Genomic DNA, 23,395 nt, shown 5'->3' with positions numbered 1-23,395 from the left:
GTTCTCCTAAACATCCGCAACACCCATCAAATTAATAAAAGATTGCAGTGATTCGATGCTTCATATCACGAGCATAATTTGCGTGGTTTATTTCCATCATTGGTCTTTGCCTTATGTGCATTTTGTTTTCCCAAGAAACCGAAATTTTGAATTTTATAGCATCTCTGAATTCTTGATCGTTTCCTCATCGAACTACCAAGATTTCCTTACTGTCCCGAAAACAATGAGCCAAAATAATATGACCATCCGTGTCACTGCATATGGATACATCCCACATCACAAAGATATGACTTAACACAACCCAGCTGTCCATATACATACAGACTGCACTGGCTACGTGTATAATTTCTTGGCTATAAAGCCAAAAAAGAGATAAGCTTAGTGAACTTTGAATGGGGAACGGTGATTTGCACTAGGTAGGCAGATGGCAGCATCTCAGCAATCGCCAGTAGTGTTGGCTGTTTGAATGCCATCATGCTGAAGGTGTGGCAAGAATGGTCTGACAGCGGACAGACGTGAACTCCACTCAGCTTGCTGGAAAAGTGAGGTCATCACTGGTTAACAGTCGAGGTCAACGTAGTTTGGCACATGCTGTCCGAGCCGACCAACGGCTGACGAACCTCAATTAACAACAGGCTTTAACATGACAAAAAGAGAAACGTATCCGAACACAGAATAGGACGGATGCTCTTGCGGATTGGTCTCTGAAGTGGAACGCATGTGCCCCACACTGACCAATCGTCGTGGACATCTCCGTCTGCAGTGGGCATGAGAGCAATGACTGGATGCCCGAAGAGTTTCTTGGTTTTGATGAGCCAAGGTTCCTACTCCATCATGCCAACAGACGAGTCCACACTCGCCTCTTCGCTAGTGAACAGCTGAAATCCAAGACCGCACAGTCGTCCAGAAACAAGCCGATGGTGGCAGTACCTTGGTATAGGGATTGTTCTCGTAGACATCTGGGCTTCTCATACCCAACGAATTGGGGATTAAAAAATTTAAAAAAATTAAAAAATATAAACATAAATGGATGGAACACGTTCAAAGAATGAAAACAGAAAGATTACCAAAACAAGCCTTAAAGTACAAGCCATTAGGAAAAAGAAAACCAGGACGTCCTCTTAAACGATTCAACGATGACTTCTAAGGCCGGAACAGGACTCCAGGCCTAAATCCTTGATAGGCATGATGATGATGATGATGATGGATTGTTTCGGACCAGGTATTGCCCTACATGGTGACAATGTGGTCCAGTGGATCCAGAACCTTCCATGTGCTATACTGGTCGCTTAATTCTCTTAATTTTAATTCCAGAGTACAGATTGTACAGATTGGTCCAGAGTACAGATTGTACAGATTTCTCTGTTGCCATGTATGGACTTACCTCATTAGCTCAGTCGTGAAGATGTTACATTTCCCCTTCGATGTGAAAGAGACCTTAGTTTGAGTCTCGTTTATGACGCGAATAACTTTTATAATGGCTTTGCTTCCGCCCGGAAGCTGGTTTTTCAGCCCTCAAACAGGCACACCGGTTGAAGAACACACCCACTAACAAACGTAATATACATGGCCTCAATTGCTTCGGCCGTAATTCCAAAACCACCTAACTCATACTTTGGCTTGAAAGTGACCTAATTTAGTGGTTCCGCTCGAGTAGTTCTTTCCGCGCCAATATGGATTGGCTGTGAGAACGCCAAGCCAATCCATATATTCGTACTTTATGTGTACAGCTGATTCAGAAAGATATTTTGCTATCACATCTGCTACTAAGAAAGAACATATAACTAATTAGATCTTAGCTATCGCACCCTTCTATTACCAACCGTCAGTACGATGAGAAGAAAATTTCAAGTAAAAAAAAAAAAAAAAAAATGGCCGTGCACTTAACTGTAATTATTGGCTTATTTTGACTTCCAGATGCCCATCTACAGAATACAGCTTTTGTGCGCCAGAAGGTAGAAACCTGTTGCAAACAATGCGGTCACAACAGTCACGAAGCAAAGTACCCAACAATGGACAAGAGTTGTCCGTTGTGATTTGAAATACAAATAGGACACTCAGCCTTCAACTGTGTGTCTCTACCTTTTTTTTCCACCGCAGTTATTCCTGATTATGACAACCCGCAATACTAACATGGTTAGTATTGCGGGTTACAAAGGCATCGATTTCTTGATTAACGTAGTGTTTCTAATAATCGAAAATTTACGTGGCGAAGATCACGTGATATAATGACATACGCTGTGTATTGATGTTAAGCTGTATATAGTAACTGGTAAAGTGCTTGCGTCGATAAATCATCCGTATGCATCCTGGTCTCTCTCTCTCTCTCTCTTCCCCATAAATATTAAAGTGTCTTAATAAACAAACATAACTTCCATTTCTTTTTTTTCTTTTTTTTTTTTTTTTAATCTAAATACCCACGAAAGGTTGAAACCTATAGTACATTAGTATTATGTACACACTAAGAATCTGGAACCGAAAGCTGGAGATCACAGTACTCTTAGCTTTGGGTTCATCGCTCGGTGTAAGACCACCTCACACCGAATTAACATCATCTTCCACATCAAGACATTCACAAAGCTATTATGTATACATGGTAAGGCTATTTAGGGAGTTTGTATTGTAGATCTTCAAACAATTGACTTACGTGTATTAAATCTATACTTGAATAATTACACTGTTAGAGAATATTTTTCCAGCACTGTAACCGAGCGATGTTCGAAATAATATTCAACATCTTTTGTTAAGCAGACTGGTTTAAGTAATGCAAGATTACACTATAATAATAATAATAATAATAATAATAATAATAATAATAATAAAAACACGTCAATTATATCGCCAGCCGCATTCTCCTATCTAATAACAGATTTTAGTTAAATTCAGACAATGAGTTTTTCATGCATTATTTTCAGTCAATTTCATATTTGTTTAAACATAAGGAAATCGAATTTACTATTAATTGTAACTTTTATTAAAAATAATCCTTGTTCATTGGGAGGAGAGCCCATAACCGAACCACGATTCGTCCTTTTCACAGAGGTCAGCACGCACCGTAATATTTACGTCACCGTGTTCTTCGCTGCAACTCCGAATAGTGATCTACTGTCAAGAGAAGGTTCAAAGACGTTACGAAGGTCCAATTCCGTGTGTGTCTAATTATCCTTTTATGCTGTCAGATGTGAGTTGGATATTTGAGCCCGAACTTCTTCCGCGTTTGTTCGTCGGCGCCGAAATGCTGACAACTCAATACCGCGTTGGGATCAGATTAAAGACGCGAACGGTGTGGGGTGTTGATCCCTCAGATTACTAGGGTGGGGTTGATTAATGATCGGGCTCATTTCTTCTAATGGCGTCTGCCATTGGTGCAAAGTTTGTCACGAGGGTTGATCGATGGATGAAGTTGGGAATGTCGAGGTGTTGAATGATGACGGCCAACAGGAACTCAGCGGGTGGGGGGGGAGGAATAGAGAGATGACGGAGAAGCATTAAGAGCAGCACGAGATGATCACGTGGTTGAAATTGCGCGAACTGGCTGAGACGAGTGAGCACTCGTATAACCTCGGGGAATTAACAGCATTGGTAACATTTTGTGCGACTTGCAAACCGTCCAGATTTATTTTTCAGGTCATTTGTTATCAAATAAATAATATTAATAAATTAAACGTATTAATTAAACAAATTATTTGAATTAAATACTACAAATAAAATCATTTTCTGGATGACATATTTCTCTGACATCATCCTACAACTTTCCAGCGGTGATTTCCATATAACTCCCCATCCTCCCTCCCCCCACGAAAAGAAACTCTATTTTAATCACAGTATGATTAGTATTGTCCGTTGTCAGCTTACCAAGTACCTCCCTGGCTGGTTTACTAAAAAAATATTCGTCTCATGAGTCATCCAACCAAACCTTTCATCAACATATAAAAAACCCTCACTCTTTACAAAACATATTTCTTGTTCTCACAATCGTTTAAGAAATGACAGGAGGTTACCCCTTTAACTTTTGTTTGCTCTTAGAGTGGGGAATCTTTCCGAAAGGCTGGAACATCCCTCTTTCCTTCCTCCCCTCTCTTATTTTTAGGGTGGTACAGTTAATAATTATAGTGTCCGTCAGTTACAACTGTCAAAACGAATAAGGATCTGTCATCGCATGGCTTGCTTCATAGGTTAGTAATAGCAAAGTGGGCGCCTATTGTTGAAACACGCGATATGTTGTTTTCAATGATGTACCGCGCGCTGCTCACGAAATGTACACACAATATGAAATATGCATGCGCACATAATTTATGATGAAAGCCCTAGGTGCGCATGACAAGCTAGGAAAGGTATGATAAGGGAGGAATAAAAAGTTATTTAGGGGAAAAAAAATAAATGGCAAAATATCTGTTGACAAATGTGCTGGTTTGAGTTACGGACTGTCTTAAAGAGCTCAATGGATAGATTTCTCGTGGGAATGACCCATCGATAACTCGTATGAACTTTTCTTGAACCTGTTGAAAGTATCTATCTTTGATTTCGAGTTAATTAGGGGTTATAAGAGTGTAGCCATTCCGACGTTCGTCATCCGATAGCGAAGCGGTACAAGCGAACATTATCTGTGTGTACTGATTGCCTAGGCGGATCTCTTTTTTCCGAGCGTGGATCATTCCTCGGGTGTATGCAGGAGAATGGGCGAACGCATGTTGTCAATCGACTTACGCCAGCACAGCGGGATCTTCCACGTCCGGATGTCCGACGGGGAGTGTCGACTACACGGTATTTTCATCGGTCATATAGACAGACGTTAAGCAGGATCCGTCAGTGATGACCTCATTCCTCTTAGGGTACAAGCAGATGAAGAACAAAGAGGGTAATTCAATGTTAGGAGTCGACCCCCTCTCTCTCTCTCTCTCTCTCTCTCTCTCTCTGCTCACACACGCTCGACAATACTGATTGCAGCTGTTGTTGCAATAGAAGATTATTGTCATGCGACTTGAGTAGAGGCTCTGTTTTATCCTTCCTATTCTATAGGAGTCATCTATCAGCTGCATTTGTGACAGGAAAAGCCTGTTAGATGTCATCTTGACTATTAGTGGAGAGAGATTACTTCAGAAAGTGACCTAAGTTCTTTCCTTTTTATCGTAGACTTACACAATAAATTGACATGTCACATCAGTTTTATTACGTGATCTAGGATTCGTAGGTTCTTAACATTAACAATAGAAACACTTTTGGAAAAAGATTGACTCTCCTTGGTCACAGATGTTTATTTCTATGCTGTTATTCCTGTGAAGTTCTCCTCCTTCATCTCGATATTACAATCATCATCATCATCTTCCTTTTCGTATCAGGTCCAGTAACCTGTTACAGCTAAGTAACTTGGTGTCTAGAATCTAATTATTAGACATCCAATGATAGGGCGGTTACTCGTATCAGCATTGTCTGCTAATGTCTTTAATTGGATGTGTTCTTCTGGTCGTGTTGTGTGTATTGCGGTGGAAAACTCTTCTACCTTCATATGAGACCGTCTAACTCACCTTCAGTTGAAAAGTCCTTATGAAAAATCGTCGTGTCCAGAACAGGATTCGAACTCGGGTCTTTCCACCCACAGAGCATCCTCTAGATAGGAGTAAAAAGAAAATGTCTTCACTGATAACAAGCGTTTTTTTTTTTTTTTTTCGGAAGTAAAATTTTATTATCGTCGCTTGAAACAAAATAAAGAGATCAAAGTGGAGCTTGATGACGTCATCGTTAGTTAACTTTACTTACTAACCTCTTTACTCAGTTGACGTGCTAATTCTGCTGGTGCGTTGTCTAAAAAGCGATTTGTTCATTTCGTTCGTTTTCCTTGTATGTGTGTCTTATGATCCGAAACCTCCCCCCCCCCACCCACTCAACTCCTCCCCTCGATCAGTAATTGCACCTCTTCCTTTTGTTTGCACGTGGCTTCAGTGTTTACATCTCGTTAAGGAGACACGGTGAAGTGACCGTTTTGGTCTTCCTGATTCCTTTGTTTACTTTTTCCGCTTGGAGGAGTGTCGGGGCTCACGGCAAATAATCACCGTGTCCAGCGTTCGGTAAACAAACATGACTCCATTTAACTTCATGTGCCTCGAAAAGTGTTCAACATTCTCTTCATGAAGGTGACGTTTACTTTTTTTTTTTTTGGGGCACACAAAAAATATAGGAGTCAGCAGTGCAAACAGAATTTTCATCAGAGGGGAGGAAGTCCGAAATGAGAAGAGCAAAAAATATATGCAACTTATGTCATGCTATGAATTTTTATTAGCAAACTTGCGCTGGGTTCTAAGAACAAACACTGTATTATAATAATACAGTAATGGCAATACATTACAATTTTCTCATATTATTCCCCTTAATATATTAAGTTTTCAATGGTCTGTCATTGCTAAACATAACTTGTCTATGTAGCGACCTGGTTTGTTTTACTGATGGAACTGTCGCTGTCATAATACACTGGTTAACGCATCTTCAGTTGGCAAGTTATTATAAAGGTTCCTGCGATGTCAGACAGGATTCCAACCCAGGTTTCTTTTCCCCTAACCAAATGGCATTGCCGATACAAATTGAACTCCATTTTTTTTATATATCTAATTAAAGATGCCCTCATTGACTCGATCCCCACTTCTCTCCACTTCCAGTATGCGTGTGTATGTGTGTGCGTGCGGCCTTGACTGCAAAAGATGAGCTCTCCATGTTGCTTCCTCTGAGAATCTCTTTCTCGTGTTGAATACACAGTGAAATGTTTTCTTTTTTTTTTTAACGAAATGCTCCTACAATGAAGGGAAGGATCTCGTGATTATTATTACTAATTACCGTTCATTTGTTTCTATGTCTTTTTAATAGACAATTCAGTTTATGAAAGAATAAAAAATCGTAGGAACTACAAACGATGCATGTCAGAGGCCTGACTTAGTTAATTCAATCACCGAATTAAAATTGGCGAACGACAAACATGCGTCTGAATATTGCCTTAAGAGAAAAAACGAATGTAATCTACGGATTCCTGCACTCTTCTGTCGTTCTTGGAGCATAGAAAAACAGAAGGCATCTCTAATTTGTTTTATGCTTCATAACATCTTTTTGCTGGCAAATCGTTATTTTAACTTTTTATTGTGATAATTGTAGTCTCAGCCGTGAAAATTAACTTGTTACCTGCTGTTCACCAAAATGATCTCCAATACTTGAATTTGATGGAGTCTTAGAAAGTCATAAAATCGGTGACATGTTCTTGTTCATCCAGTGCGTCTTGTTCGTTAACTGGATCGTCTGTTCGTAAATATTTTGGCATACGAAGAACTGCTAATCATTAGTCTGAATGACCTGTTGATAAAAAAAAAAAAGTAACGTGTCTACCCCAAGTCTGAGAATATTAAAATATCTGAACAACTAAGAGTATAAAACGAGTGTATAATTGCGGTGTGATCTTAGGTTGGTTTGTCTGTTTCATGCTGTAAAAAAAATCTTGTTATTCCCATGTAACCTGCTCACTCATCTTTCATTGAAGGGCTCTTAGAAATAGGGACATACGATAAAATCAGTCCCTAGTTCATTTTAATGAAAGGACGTCGATGCTACCGACTAGACTACGGAGTTGTTTTTACAGCAAATGAAACAGAGATTCACATTTAGAATTGTCTCCAACGATCTAAATTCAATAGTCTGATAGAAAATGACGTTTTTATTTTCTTTATTTTCTTTCTTTTTTTTTTTTTTCCTTGACTGCGCAGCTCTCCCAAAATTTATGGCTCGTGTCATCATCACCTTATTTTCACCTGCCCAGTGATTACAACAGTAAAATATTCACGTGAAACCATCAAAAGAAAACGTTGTAAATAATTGATTCGCCTCCCTTCGTCCACTTCAACTACGCCGATAGCCTGATTGAGAGGAAGGTTTGGAGGTAAGAAGAATGCTATTATTGACTTTAAATTTGAATACTCGCAGCGTGCTTATGTGACATACGTTAAAAAAAAAAAAAAAAAAAAAAAAAGTGCAAGCTGCAAGAATTCAAATGTACGCAGATCGTGCCCGTGAATTGCAATAGCAAGAAATGAACGAAGAAAGAAAAAAAAAATCAAGTTTGATATTAAATGGTGAATGGATGGATGTACGTGTTTTAATAAGGTTACAGGAAAGAGGACGATTTTTTTTTTTTTCCTATCAAAAAAGTCGATTTTTTTTATCCCTCAAACCCCGAAAACCGGTCAGAGGAAACGCACTCAATAAACAGGCACAAAATACACTGGCATCATAGCTTTAATTTCGTCAGCTATAATGCATACAAGAACAACAAAAATAAATAAATGCCGCTGCTATTCTACACGTCTGATAGAATAGCGGCGGCAACATTATTCGCCGACTGATGTGGAAAGTGTCACCGTTGGTTTCTTTGTATGCTGCTTAATTGCCTTTCTGCAGAGAAGTAGTTTTTTTTTTCACCCGAGTTTCCGGGTGAAAAAAAAACATCCCACCTCCGTCTGAGACCGGCTAACTCACCTTTAGTCGAAAGAGACCAGATAAAGGTTCCTCCCGTCATGGAGGGAAATCGAACCCAGGTCTTTCCGACCAAAGGACTTCGTCTATACTCGCTGAGCTACGGATGCTCTAAACATGTTTCCGATCTCTCCCTAAATTATGTAAAACTATTGAAAATAGTGAAAAAAAAAAAAAAATTGTCGGACATATTTTCACTTTACTATTACTAGCTCATGGTCACCTCCACGTTTCTAAACATCCGCCCCTATCGAAGAAAATCTAAATATCTCTCGCTGGCCGAGTGGATGACATTAACAACTAACTAACTCCTCCCTGGGGAATAAAATGATGGCAGAAGATTTGTGCTATATTTTTAGACGTTATATATAACTAATACTTTTACTATTAATGTCTTTAATTTTATAGAACCAAGATATTGAAGTAACCATTCTCTTTCTGCGAAACTTGTTCGTAGATAGTTGACTAATTTTCCATAACCTTTCATGGGGGATTTAGAAATCTGGAAAATACCCAATTTGTTGACGTGCCCCAAAGGAAAGTGATGTGGACAACATGTGTTGATCTTCATCTAAGGTTGTTCACTGTTTGATGCATTTCTACAAGTTGCAGAACACTAGTTTCATCAGCATTTTGTACTTACAAGTGATTAACCCGGTTATTTGTCCATTCGTCAAGGAAAAATAAGATATCCAGTCCATAATAATAATACTATTCAAGAAATGTTTTTAGCATTTCAAAAAAGCTTACATCTGAAATAGGGGTTCTTAGAGGCTCGTATGCTTTCGCACGTGAACTCCGTTTGAATTCTTATATGAAAACATTAGCGAGCGTAGAATGCTATCGGCAGTGCAAGTTGTAATGGGTTCCTTTTCATTTACTGCTAGCATCTTCGTGAAATAAAATAAAAAAAATTCTATCAAGAAGCGTTTTCGTATTCGAGATTTTGCGTGTAGCTCTGAATGGAAACAAATAGTCGTGGGAGGTGAAGTAACTTAACGCTGATTTGACGAATCACAATCGTTGCGAGTAATCACGTGAGCCCTCTCCTCTGAAATGCAGGTGAGTCCTCGACTTACATCTGGATTCCATTGTAACGATTCCATCGTAAGTCGAACAGGTTAAGTCTGAAATCCCTATTTGAACCGGAAGACTATGCTAACAGATACCATGCCTGAATGCTAAAATGTCTGTTTCGTTGTATTTTTAACTGATTTTCCTCTTTGTTTATGGTGAAATAATTGCAAATAATTACTGTTTGCAATGCCGTATTGTAATAAATAGAAAAAAAAAAGCGTAGAGTGCTTGTTTGCGCTTTCCAGTGAAATAATCGACGGATTTGGAAACACATGGAGCAAGAGTGATTCTTCGAAGATGCTGCTTTATTAATTGGACGAATCATCGGAGGAGTAAGGACATCCTAGGTCATTCATCATCATCATACGTATCAAGGATTTAGGCCTAGCATGGCCTGTTCCGACCTTAGAAGTCATCGTTGAATCGTTTAAGAGGACGTCCTGGTTTTCCTTTCCTAATGGCTTGTACTTTAAGGCTTGTTTTGGTAATCTTTCTGTTTTCATTCTTTGAACGTGTATCATCCATTTATGTTTATATTTTTTAATTTTTTCAATTACTGGTTCTTGGTTTAATTCTTTCATAATATCTTCGTTTCTTTTGTGATCAAATAGGGTATACTTTGCAGTTTTTCTCATAAACTTCATTTCTGCTGTTGTTAATCTTTGTTTGTCTTTTTGTTTTATTGTCCAGATTTCGCTTCCATACATTAAGACTGGTAGGGCTAATGTATTGTATACTTTTAGTCTGGTTTGTTTTTGAACTAGGTTTGGTTTAAATATAGAGTTCATTACACCTGTTATTTTTAAATATTTTTCAATTTTTACGTTTATATCTTTTTCATTTTCATATGTGATCGTACATCCTAGATAGTTAAATGAATTCACCTGTTCTAAGACCTTGTTATCTATTACTATTTTAGTTCTTGCTGGATCTTGTCCTTTAAAGGCCATAGTTTTTGATTTTTCCGTTGATATTATCATACCATCCTAGGTCACCAACAACAAACACTTCAAATGCAGAAATTTGCATAACTTGTGGAAAAACATCTTCAGCTAAACGACAGCAGAAGTGGATTTTTGTAAAAAAAAAATAAAAAAAAGTGTGCATTCCATCCAGTTCAGTGTGTAGAGTTTGCCTTTTCTTTCTGCACGACTTTCTCTGAAGTAGGCAGTTGCAGCTTACATCATTCTGTCTACTTCGCTAATCTCTCCATGTTGGGGTCCGTTTCTTCAAACAACCAAATTGCTTTATTAATAAACACTGCCAGCATTTTGAGAGTAAACATTTTTGCGCAACTTCTGCGCTTCTAACTGTCTCAAGTCTTCATTTGGGAGCTGCTCTTCTCCACTAACTGCTCCGCATCTTCATTGTCAACCTTCATCTCTTTAGCTAGCAGTACTTCTAATCACCAATCTCTTATAAGGTTTTGTCTTTGTCAAATGCACGAACATATATCTTGAACAGATTCTTCCAAACACCATTCATACACGCTGTTGTCACCTCACTGCATGCTGCATCTACATGCTGCGTGCGATGCAAGATATTACATCCCTTCCAAAAGTCTCGGAAGTTTTCTCATACTCAGTAGGAGTAGCCATAGCAAAAGTATTTCTTAAATAATGTGCCTTGAAGGCAGCATTAGCTTCCTTAATGGGGTGGCCGTTGTAATAAGCACGAATAGTCGTAAGTCGAACACTGACTTTATATTGAAAATAAGCCAGCCTAGAATACCGATAGGCAAAAAAAGAAAAAAAAGAATGGTAATTTATATTTACGAGATAATTCCATTTTCTTTAAATTCATAATTGAGCCATGTATATGGAGGGTTCCGCTGTACCATGCATTGCCGCTAGGGTAGTGTTATCTCTTTAATAAATAATACAAGAACGCAAAATCTCGTATTTAATTGCATTGCATTCCTTTATTTCGTCTCTTTTTTTTTATTCAAATATTATTTTGCTTGTTTTCAGCTGATAATTTATTTTTCCACCTCGGAAACAAAACAAAAATTCCCCCCCCCCTACTCCCACTTTGGCGATCTATTACGTCAGTGATCTGTCGCTAGTCAAATAACCGAACTTCTATTTTCCTTCAGTAGCAGTGGTCAGTAACCTAGCTGAAAGTGTTTTGTTTGACCTTCTATACGATTCTTTGATCAAATATTGAATTTTGCTCTCCACCTGTAGAATGCGCACATAGGAGAAGGGACGGTTGGTAATAATGAAACCAAAGTTTGCTAAAAGTTCCTCCGAAGTCACATGATAGCTTTAAGACATCAAGGAAATCCTCAAAATGAAGTGGTTCGTGTACAGCAACTAAATTTCCTTCCTTGTTTGTTAAAAAAAAGCCCAAAACTCACCTACTGTGTGTAATTTTTGCATTAGAATGTTTCATTTGCTTTCTATAGTAACAGAAATTATATTATTACGTATTTGGAATCAATAATTAGCTCACGTTAATCTCCTCCCCCTCCAAAAAACAAAACAAAACAATAATATTAGGCGGTGCACGGAGAAGGCATTAGTTTGATCACGTAAGACGTGACAGGAGTAGTAAAAAAGCATAAAAATTAGTAATCGTGAGCTTTCCCAGATGCGTGGCATTGTTGACAGTCTATTAACTCAAATTTAGTGCCAATTAAACAATTGGTGTATGCACAAGAATGTGGTCAGCGATGTCAGTTTCAGGAATTTCCAGACACGTTCTTCAACAATTATAATACTCTTTGGGGTATCACATGACTGTTTACGCGCTCACGTTGAAACAATGAAACTGACATAAAGTGGTTAAACAATTTCGTATCGCATGTGCTACTACAAATACTTTAGTTTTATTGAAAGCTAATGTTACACGTGACGTGTACAGAGTCTTATGCTGATATCACTGGCGTCATTGCAGACTACTGATATATTTCTCTTTTTTTTTTTTTTTTTGGTGTGTGATCACCGTTCTTGGCGCTTTCTCATAAACAAGAGTTACATAAAAGACTCTTTTTTTTTATTCGTTTGTTTTTATTACGCCTTAGAGGCAAACTTTCATAGTGACTGTTAAATATATCAGATGGGTGCTTGGCCTTAAGGTGACGCCTGAGGTAAGGTTAGATAATAAGAGCGTGAAAGGATGGTCTCCTTCCCTTTAGGGAAATAAAAACATCAAGAAATTAACAGCCAAAAAATAAACAAAAATTTTAATAACATAAAAACGAAGCATATTTTTCATTTGCTGATTGCGCCACCTAGTGAAAGAAAGAAGTCCATATATATAACATGGACTTCTACAAATAGACTTCTAAAAATACAGAAATAAAACATAGTCCAGGTTTTATTTCTGTATTTTTATTTCTTCATTTTAATGCTTCGGATTGTTTTCGTTTCAAAAATGTCAACACTTTTTATCATTCCATCATTAGAATGGTGCTGCCATCTAGTTGTCAATAATATAACTCTTTTTTAATTTACGAAATGATCTGTTTTGGCATTACAGTAATTTTCTCATTATTTCATGTATCCCTTTTTGATATGTAAAATTATTTAAAGAACTATAAATAAATAATTATCAATATAGTATAATAATACAATAAATACATTTTATTTATTCATTTATGAATACATTACTGCTGATTAATCACAATTTATTAATTAACAGTGAGTGACATTAAAAGATTTATTAATTCATTGAACTTAATTTTAAATCCGCAAGTAGTTGCTTTGAAACAAAGTCGAAAATGTCCGAAATCCAAGGTACTAGCTGTTGTTGTTCTTCACGACAGTCTTACTTCTTCTTCATCCTTAAAGAAACACGCAACATACTTTTCCTTCCAAACACTTCCCTTTTATCTGTCGTGGGGCTCGACCACACACAGCGGTACTCGTACATTCTCCACCCAGTTCGTTGCAGTCTGTGCTCCTCCCTGGCACTGCATAAAAAGTGAGGGGGAAATGTTAGTCTTTTTTTTTTTTTAAATTTTCTGCTAAGGTTTGATTTTAAAAAAAATCAAAAATAAAAAAAGGTCCGAAAGCAGAGAAAAAAGTATAGACATCTGTACATATAATTAGTTTGTCTACAATTAGCATAATAGAAATTTGAGGGGGTAGGGATAAGTCCAACCCCCCCATCCATAAACTTCTTCACGGGTTAATTTAATTGCCTGCTTAAAATAATAAGACATTGTTTGCGGGAAATTTAATTCCAAGTCGTTGCAATCAATGATATGTTAATTTCTTTAACTCAACCTAAAAAAAAACTGGAGAAATTTACAATGCATGTTTCATGTTTTTTTCAATACACGAGCGAGACCAGCAGTTTCTTTGCTTGGTTTTAGAAAACTGTAGATCGTGTAGTAGTGTGAAATGTGGGGTGATCTCTCGTGATGAGTCCTGGGACTCTATAGAGCTGTCATATAATAATAATAATAATAATAATAATAATAATAATAATAATAATAATAATAATGCAGTCTTATTTTCTTAAAGAAACTGCAATCCTTTAAAGAGTTCTTTTTTCCTACTGTGAGGTCTTACATAACAAGTGCCGCCATCTATTATGCGGTTAGCAACCTAACCGTTTGGGATGTTAGTTCAGTGGACATGTATGTACAGCTTTACGTAGAATTTTCCGAAGGATAATGTGCCCTGTTTTTTTTTTTTTTTTTTTTTTTTTTCTCTATTAACGGGAGATGATTTAGCATTTATTAAATTATTTTTTTTTTTATTTGTCAGTATATTTTTAAACAACTACAAGAATACAGTGACGAAGTTTCCGAAAATGACATCAGAAGTATTCTGAAGATTGCTTATTATTTATTTATTTATTCATTATTTCTGCTTCGGAATACCTGCAAACCTACAGCCGACCCTGATTTCTATTCTATACATAACATCGTATACATATATGATTAGCTAAACAGAGAATTAAAACATTGTATTGTGGAACATATTAGGACCCAATTTTCAGGTCCTATTGTGTTGTCACTCATCTTCCGAATACCGATGCATATTTTCACGTGTTTTCATTTATCATTGCAAACTTGAAGCATCATCAACAAACGTAGTATTACAGTTTTGAATTTGAAAAGTCAATCAAATGTTTCATTTCTGTTTATTGTTGTCTCATGACACACATTAAAAAAATAATATTTCAAACAGAACTTGATGCAGACTTGATTTTAATTCTGCCATTTTTTGATCGAACGGAAAACTCAAAAGAGCGAACGCCCTACTCATATTTTTCAAGGCACTTGCTTCTCAATAACGAAAAATACACTTTTAAATGTAAACTTAGTAGATTTTATCTTACTTATACATACCGGAGGGAACTATATGCAGTAGTGCCACCTATCGGTCAAACATCAGGATTTCATTATTATTATTATTATTATTATTATTATTATACCTCGTACCACACCCACTCTTGTCAGTGCAAATAAAAAAAAAACTGAAATTAATAATAATACAAAGTGCCTTATAAATAATTTTATATTTATAAAAGGGGAAAAAATTCATTTTTGGACTCTGAATATTGATGATGTTTCAAAATATTCATGATGTCCGCGTAATTGGTGTCTTTGTACTTACCGTCATGACAACACACTTCTCCTGCCGGACACAATGTGTAGTTCCTACTGGCCATGGACCACGGACACGAATACTTTGGCAAGCAAGTTCCTCCTATTCTCAAACAGGGGTTGTCTCCAAATACAGAAATCTCACCTGCAAACAGAAATACACTATTAGAAATCGGACCTATTGTTTTCATCTGTATATGTTAGTAAAAAACACAGTAGTTCCCGAGAAGAAAAACTCACTGTGGTGCACTTCTGGGAATAAAAAAATCAACCTCTTTTTCGGCATATCATACAGGCCACGGAGCCTCCGTAGCTCAGTCAGTACAGACGAAGCCCTTTGGTCGGAGAGACCTGGGTTCGATTCTCGTCAGTGACGTGAGGAACCTTTATTTGGTCTCTTTCGACGAAAGGTGAGTTAACTGGTCTCATGCGGAAGGGTTTTTTTATCCCGGTAAGTCGGGTTTTTCATCGCTCAAAACAGGCAGACAATCAAATGACATGCTATGACAGTAGGACAATGCATAAATATTCCGGATTGCTGTGTTTTTAAAAACTTAATTGCAGAAAGCCCCTAGACTTATTCAAGAGCGTACTCCCATTGACTGTCTCTCTTAACCCTTTCAGGACCAGAAAGACTTATGAAGTAATACGAAGATTTTAGGTATTAAAATGACTTTATTAGGTATCTATTTAACATAAAATATCATCATATTATGTAGGGAAAAATCGTAGGTTTTATAGAATTTCACGGGACACATATGTCCCATGGTCCTGAAAGGATTAAGGGTTTCATACGTGGAAGCTCTTGATTCCAACCATTAGAAGCATTTTGTTGCAGTAGAAGGCAAAAAAGTAATTCCACCATTTCCCAGATCCCGATAGTTGAGTTTTATTGTCTGGTGTGGGACAATCATCCTACTTATTGGAGGTCTGAAGAGTGTTGAAGAACTTCCACCTCTAATATGGTTTTCAGATTACCTAACCTTGAGTCCATCCTTTATACGGATACTAATGTACCATAGTTCTAAAAACTTTTCGTGCGTTGGCGCGCACGCACGCACGCACGCACACACACACACACACACACACACACAGAGAGAGAGAGAGAGAGAACATTTCACTGACTGAGAATGATGTGCTTTTTTAATCTCTCCGTCTGTACAAGAACTGGTATGAATTGAAGAAAGACTAAGAATTCAATTATGAAACGATCTTAAAACCAACAAAATAAGATTGGATTTCATTTCTTTCCACTTTGGCTTCTTCCTCTTTTGCATCCAAGTAGCTCAGTGAATACTGAAAAGTCTTGTGATTCTGACAGTCCTTCAGCTTTGCTTATTATCTGTGTTCCAGAACTAACTTCTGCTTGTGTTAGTCTTCTTTTCCGCTGGCGTCTACCGTGCAACTTTGAACTTAATCGTCACTTGCCCTATTTCTAATAAATAAAAGGGAATAAATCACGGTTGAGCTTAGGATCTCCGTTTTTTTCCCGCTTATCACTTCATTGAAGACCGAAATTAATCAAACTATCTCCATAATGAATTTTGCTATTATAGATCCACAAGAATTCTTTTTGAAGTCCCCCACCTCAAAATCCTCCCAAAGAAAGAAAGATAGAAATTTAAACTACGAGGGCTGTTCAGTAAGTAATAAGACTAATTTTACTGTGGCGAAACCACTCATCACAATATTAATTTCTGTGGAATGAAGAAATGTTGCTGTCTGTATTAACAAAAGAGGTTGATAGATGGCGTATACGGGCTGATGTGCCAGAGGGTCACGTGACTAAACGCAAGTGCTCATCGGCGCGCCTAGAGGCGCGACCAGCCTTCGAAATGGAAGCGTCCTTGGAACAGCGTTATGCGATTAAATTTTGCGTGCGTTTGCAAAAATCGGCATCGGACACTTTTAACATGATACGCGAAGCTTTCCACGATGAAGCAGTGTCGAGGGCAAAGTGTTTTTCGCCGGCATAAAACTTTTAAGGAAGGAAGGCAAAATGTGGAAGATCTTGAACGTGAGGGAAGATCTTCAACGTCCATCACAGAGACAATGATCAACACAGCAGCGATTATCATCAAGGAGGATCGCAGAATTACAGTACGCCAGCTGCATATTGTCCTGAATATTTCTGTGGGAAGTGTTCACTCAATCATGGCTGAACATTTGGGACTGAAACGTGTCTGCGCCCGATGGATTCCCAAACTCTTGACACAGGAGCAAATGCAGCATCGAGTGGATGTGTGCACAGAATGGAAAGAAAGACTGGAACAAGAAGGCGACAACTTCTTAAAACGCATCATTACAGCAGATATGTAATGACCCTACAATGAAACAACAAAGCAGTGAAAAGAAGCATCCGTCCTCGCCTACCCCCAAGAAAGCAAAAACTGTAAAATCGGCTGGTAAAGTTATGACCATAATGTTTTTTTGACTACGAAGGCATTGTTTACCAACACGCTGTAGAACCCGGGAATACTGTAAACGGCTCATACTATGCGGATGTTTTACGGACAATGGTACAGCACGTCAAAAGAAAGCGTCCATTGCTGAAGAATGGCTTCTTATTGCACTACGATAATGCAAGGCCACATATTGCTGGTGGTGTAGTGGACGTTTTGCAGAAGAACAACACAGATATCCTACCACACCCTCCATACAGTCCTGATCTCGCACCGTGCGATTTCTGGCTGTTTCCACAGCTCAAGAAACCACTAAGAGGCCGCCATTTCGAAAGCAACAAAGTATTTGTTAAAGGAAGTGTAAAAGGACTTTCACGTGTTTAAGAAGTAGACGCAACGTTGGGACAAATGCATCGCGTCTCACTGTAGTTACTTAGAAAAAGAAAATGTAAATGATGACGATTAAAGGTAATCTGTTTTCTGTATAAATATAGTCTTATAACTTATTGAACAGCCTACGTATTATTTTTAGAACATTCATTGAAAACCTACCATTGTGATCCTCTTAGCATGTTTCTATCGCATGGTCTTTCTTTTGCTTTTTTTTTTTTTTTTTGTGATTGAGCACCTACTGTACTTTTCTGTTCTAAATATTATTACACGTTATGATCGATAGACGGCTTTTAGTTTTACAATATCTGTACTAGCATGAGAGCGTCACGAGGCTCTTATTTCTTCTACTGTACATTCGTGATCCTCTTTCACGGAATACAAATGCCGTCTATCCCATTTACATGATAATCTCAGCGCTGTTTCTAACGACGAAACACAATCTGACTTATTTCTCTAAAAAAAAGATCTCCAGGTTCTCAGAGAAAGATCAGCGCTATCTCTTTTCAAGCTAAAATTTATAATACACGTGTAGGTATAACTAGCAATATTTGAGATTGATCCCAGTGTTCAAATATATTTTTCGTCTTATTCGTGTCAATCTTGTCCCCACCAAAGGCTGTTTGTTATTCTATAGCACACCAATATTCGTACCGAGTCGACCGTCATCCAAAAAAACCGCTTTACAAAGCAAACATGGGTCGTTTTTCAGACCCGATATCTCCAATAAGCAGAGTGATGATCTCGCACCGGGCGATGACATTCATCTATCTTCTAAAGACATTGACCAACATCCATGCCCACGGGGGGGGGGGTTCAAACTCGTTGTTACGCGAGTAACTTGACTGGCATGTTGCTGTTGGTTGATTATATTAGCACCAAGACAGCGTATAACATAAAAGTCTTATTGCGAAATCAGTCAACTCATCACTGTTGGAATAAAAAAAAAAAAAAAAAAACTATAAAATCTTATTAAAAGGATTTATTCCTTAGACCTTTATGCTTGGCAAATCGCTTCGTTTAAGATTTCCATGTTTACATTAATATGAAATCTTTAGCAGTATTTACACCGTCGAGTGCTTTTCCTTTCGCAGCACAACCGACGAAGATTCACCTTAAAATTTAAGGCCCCTTAAACTGTAATCTCGGAACGATAGTCCTTCAGATTTTGTACAAATGAAATTCAGTTTCTTACATTTACAAACAATAACACTGAAAAATAATTTATCCAATTAATGAATTTCTACTTTAATTATAGACGTAGTATGTTTAATTCCATGCTCTTGATAGAAATAGAAAATTTTATTTACTGGTTTTCTTTCCACTTTTTTTTTTAAAAAAAAAATAAATAAAATAAATAAATAAAATAAAGCTACAGCCTGCGTTTTATTCCTCCATTGAATTGAGCTTAAATTTGAGAGATATTTTCAACCAAACACACACTTTGAAAAAGAAATGCAATATAAACTCGCATGGGGAAAAAAAAAAAATCAGAACTTGGATTCCTGTGTAGTTTGTATGTTTTTCTTATACATCATTCTTATGCACTTCACACTAAGAAGTAAGAGTAATATAAATACAACACGATTAATACTGACTTAAACGATTAGATCTGTAGTTTCTTAAGGAAATCGATTATCAACATTTTATTACAATTATTAGTTCATAATCTTACTAAAAATGTTTCGATAAAAGGAATACGTAGTGTCTTGGTCTTGTATTCCCCAAACTTTAAATGAAAGAAACCTTTTATGGTTTTGAATAAGCAGCAGATAATTTCTAGAAATAAAGAGCTTCATTCAGTCTATTACGCCAGCGATATAATCTTTCGCATTGCATTGGAGGGAAGGAGGAACATTACCATTATCTAGTGCTGTTACTAATGCATTCTTCAATACAGAAAAATATCCATTTTTTTTTTTAGATGGAAACAAGAAATATACTTAGCTACCTGTTGCCGTGGTAACCAGCAGAGCGAACAACAACGCAATACTCTTCCAAAGATCCATACTTCTCTGTTGGGTGTGCACTTAGAAACGCTATCAGCCGCACGAGAAACTAAATATCACCTTGCGAGCATCAACAGACCCATTAGATTAGCTTTATCGGTCGGAAAAAAAAAAAAAAATCCCTAAGATTTTCTCGGCAACTCCGTGACGCGCCTTCGCACGTTCGGAACTCCCCAGTGACGTTTGCTGGGAGTCAAAGAACCCAGGTGACTGGTAATGACACCGCTGCTCTCTAGGTGGGGCGAGGTCACAGCCTACTTCGCTCACCTCTTCCGGAATTGCAACCAGCCGAGTCGTGTCACAGATATTGAGATGCTGAGTCACACCCCAGTCGTTAACCGCCACTTCTATAGAAACAAACGCACGAACGTAAGCATTGGTTGAGTACTTCAGTTTTCGCCTGTAAAGATGTCTTTTCCTGCCTTTTTTAATGAAGCGTCTAGAAGACTTAATGAACTGCAGGCAAAATCACATCTTATTCTGTCATTCTATATACGTAGAGGCAATTAAAAGAATCAGCCAATCAAAACGTTCTTCTTTGCAATTTCCCGCACTTTTTTACAGTGGTTAAACACGTGTACTGCACAATGGCGAACCATTTTTCACATGAGAACTTTCCGAGGATGATAATGAACAATATTCACTGTCGGAATTGCTTTTCATTATCACGTGCGATATTGCCTAGGTGAGAACAGAGAATTATTCTGCGAATAAATCCCTTCCTACTTCCGTTTTACAAGAAGGCTTTTCCGTTGTTATTCAAACTACAATAGATCTTTGTGATTATTGTCACTGCACATTACAATTACTCTCGCAGGCTTTTAATTTGAATTCTCGATTTTTCATTTTAAATAATTCTTCCAATATTTCTGTAGATTAGCAAAAGAGTTTTTGTTCCCATTGAACCAAGTAGTGTTATTTAAAAAAATGCTCTAAAAAAATATCCATTCTCTTTTCAACCAAACATTGACACTATAGTTGTGCAAGTGACAGAGAGCTTTCCACAGTTCAACATAGGAGTTACTTAGATATTGCACTACTTCAAACACGACAACTTTGCCCAGCATCTTAAGGTTCCATTTGACCGCTCATTGGTTCTTATAGGCCGTAGACAGAAACCGTATACGTAACTTTCTGACATGGGATTGCTGCAGTATTAGCATGGAGGTTTTTTCCGTGTTAAGGTCTACCTGGCCTCCGAGGAGAACCAGGAAGCAGTCAAGTCATTAAAAGCTTATTGGAATGCACAAATAGAAGACGAATATACGGGTTTCTGGACAAAGCCGATCGTCTTTTAAGTAGTTCAATACCTAGGCATCTCCATTTCCGACGGTTGTATTTCCATACGCTCTCTGTAACTTTTCAAACCCGTACCTATAACTCCCCCTCGTTTCGATAGGTGTTCTATCAATAAATTACACTGATCTCTTTTTACAGATGGGTTGGTAGATTCATGTGATGCTTTGCTCTTCCTCGTCAGCCAGTTTCGTATCACTTAGCAAATCACTTGACTATTCAAGAACGAAATCTATTAGGATGGCTTCCCATCCTAATAACTTATTGAAGTTATGATTGGATGAAGATTACTGATCTATCAGTATTTAGCTCCTGCTTCTGTTTGCTTCTTTTTTGCTGTGCTTTGTATTGTTTATAATGCTTCTGTCTGTTCGTGATTTCCTTCCTACTCATTCAGCTTGAGCCAACTGCAGGTGTTAGTTTCGTATTTCATTCAAAATTTTCTTTCCAGCTGGGTGCTGTTTTCTTCTCTCTATTTTCCAGCGATTCCCTAGCGCGGTGAAACGTTCAAAATATGTCAATTGAAAATATAAAAAAAAAACTGATGAGGAATACTAGAGGGTTTAAGCCTTATTTATCAGGTGTTATTAAAAATTGCATGGGCATTATATTTAGCTCTTGTTCACCTTCCACAGATACTTTTTTCGAAAACATAAGTTTAGGGAGTTAGTGATAATTATTTTTGAATGTTTTCCCCCTCCAAAACTGGGGAACCCCAACTTCGAAAACCTTTAATATCCCGCTGCCAATTACAATACAGCACATATTTTATTTGTATTTTCTTGAATTGTATTGCATGTTCACTATAAAAGCAGATACGTTCAGTAGGATGGCGGGTATGATCTCCTTACTCCTACCATCCATTTCTCACGTTGGGAATCTTTATTTCGGTATTCTCTCTCTCTCTCTCTCTCTCTCTCTCTCTCCAGAAGTAAAAATTTTACCAGTATTTCTTTCCACTCCCAACCGACTTTTCGTTAAGTGTAAGTGCACGCTACATGTTACAAAACTACCTGCAGTTCCTTTACGGAGAACTTGACGGCGGACATGGGAAACATCCTAATAATTCGGCCCCTTTATAATCCGGTAATAAAGTACAATAAATAAAATAGAGAGAGAGATGTACATTATCAGTGCTTTTTTTAAGGTTCAAAAATGTAGTATGTGTGCCGTGACTTACTGTTTCAATGTTGACCGAACGAATTTCTCATCCTCTTCCTTCATTCTATCTATCTTCATCCTTTAGAACAGCGCTTCCCAAACTGTGAGCCGCAGCCCCCTTGGGGGCCGTTAGTTTTGTTGAGGGAGGGCCGTGAAATAATGAAAACAAATTTAAAATATTTTAAGACTAAGTGTGTGCCATTGTCAAATGTGTTATGTAAGATGCTAAAAATGTAATATTGTATTTGATTTTTGCAATAGTATGTTTCGTATTGAATATAAATAAAATAAATATCATAATAATATATGTCTGTATTGCGATTTTTTTTCGATGGGGGCCGTGAAATATTTTAATTTTTCCAAGGGGGTCTTTACATCCATAAGTTCGGGAAGCACTGCTTTAGAACATTCGTCCCCAACGCATACAGCCTCTAAATCTTCAAGAAACGCATTAACAAATTCCTTTCTTGTCTCTAACACTTGCCCACACACGCCACTATTGTGTTATATTTGAGACCTCTCGTATGTGTGTGGGATTCATTTTTTTTTTTTAAATCCAAGTTGTTTTTGTTGTTATGTGTCATCCAGTCGCTTCCGACTCTTGGTGATCCTGTGAACAAAGGCTCTCCATTCCACTGCGCCTCTTTGTCCTTTCCTTCAGTAACTGTTAGTTCAAGTTGGTAAGTTCTTTTATGTTGTCCATCCAACTCTTTTGTGGTCTTTTTCTTCTTATCATTCCCGCAATCTTCCCTAACATAACTACGTTTTCCGATGATTCATCTGCTCGCATAATATATCCAAAACACGTCAACTTCTGTTTAGCGATCCTCGCCTCCAAGAACATTCTGTCTTTATACTCTCTAAAACCTTCTTTTGGTCATGTTTGCAGTCCACGGGATTCTTAATGGTCTCCTCCATGCCCATAATTCAAAGGAATGAATTCACTTTCTTCTGAATGATCCAATTTTCACATCCATGCATCACGACTTGAA

At 37.6% G+C, this 23,395-nt stretch overlaps 1 protein-coding gene across 1 annotated transcript; it reads right to left on the bottom strand.

The window, feature by feature from the left end:
* Positions 1 to 13,280: 13,280 nt before the first annotated feature.
* LOC150100899 (uncharacterized) lies at positions 13,281 to 20,014 on the bottom strand. The gene is made up of 3 exons (XM_090401285.1): positions 19,889 to 20,014; positions 15,156 to 15,290; positions 13,281 to 13,498 (listed from the first exon to the last, which is right to left on the bottom strand). Exons 1-3 carry the CDS (start codon positions 19,944 to 19,946, stop codon positions 13,371 to 13,373), a joined length of 321 nt encoding a protein of 106 aa, XP_090257411.1. The 5' UTR covers positions 19,947 to 20,014; the 3' UTR covers positions 13,281 to 13,370.
* Between the last annotated feature and the right edge of the window lie 3,381 nt (positions 20,015 to 23,395).

This window comes from Typopeltis vanoorti, chromosome 12 (assembly GCF_054136105.1).
Source record: "Typopeltis vanoorti isolate ZY-2024b chromosome 12, IOZ_Tvanoo_1.0, whole genome shotgun sequence".
NCBI classification, from domain to species: Eukaryota; Metazoa; Arthropoda; class Arachnida; order Uropygi; family Thelyphonidae; genus Typopeltis; species Typopeltis vanoorti.
This window is presented reverse-complemented; position numbering and strand designations above follow the sequence as displayed.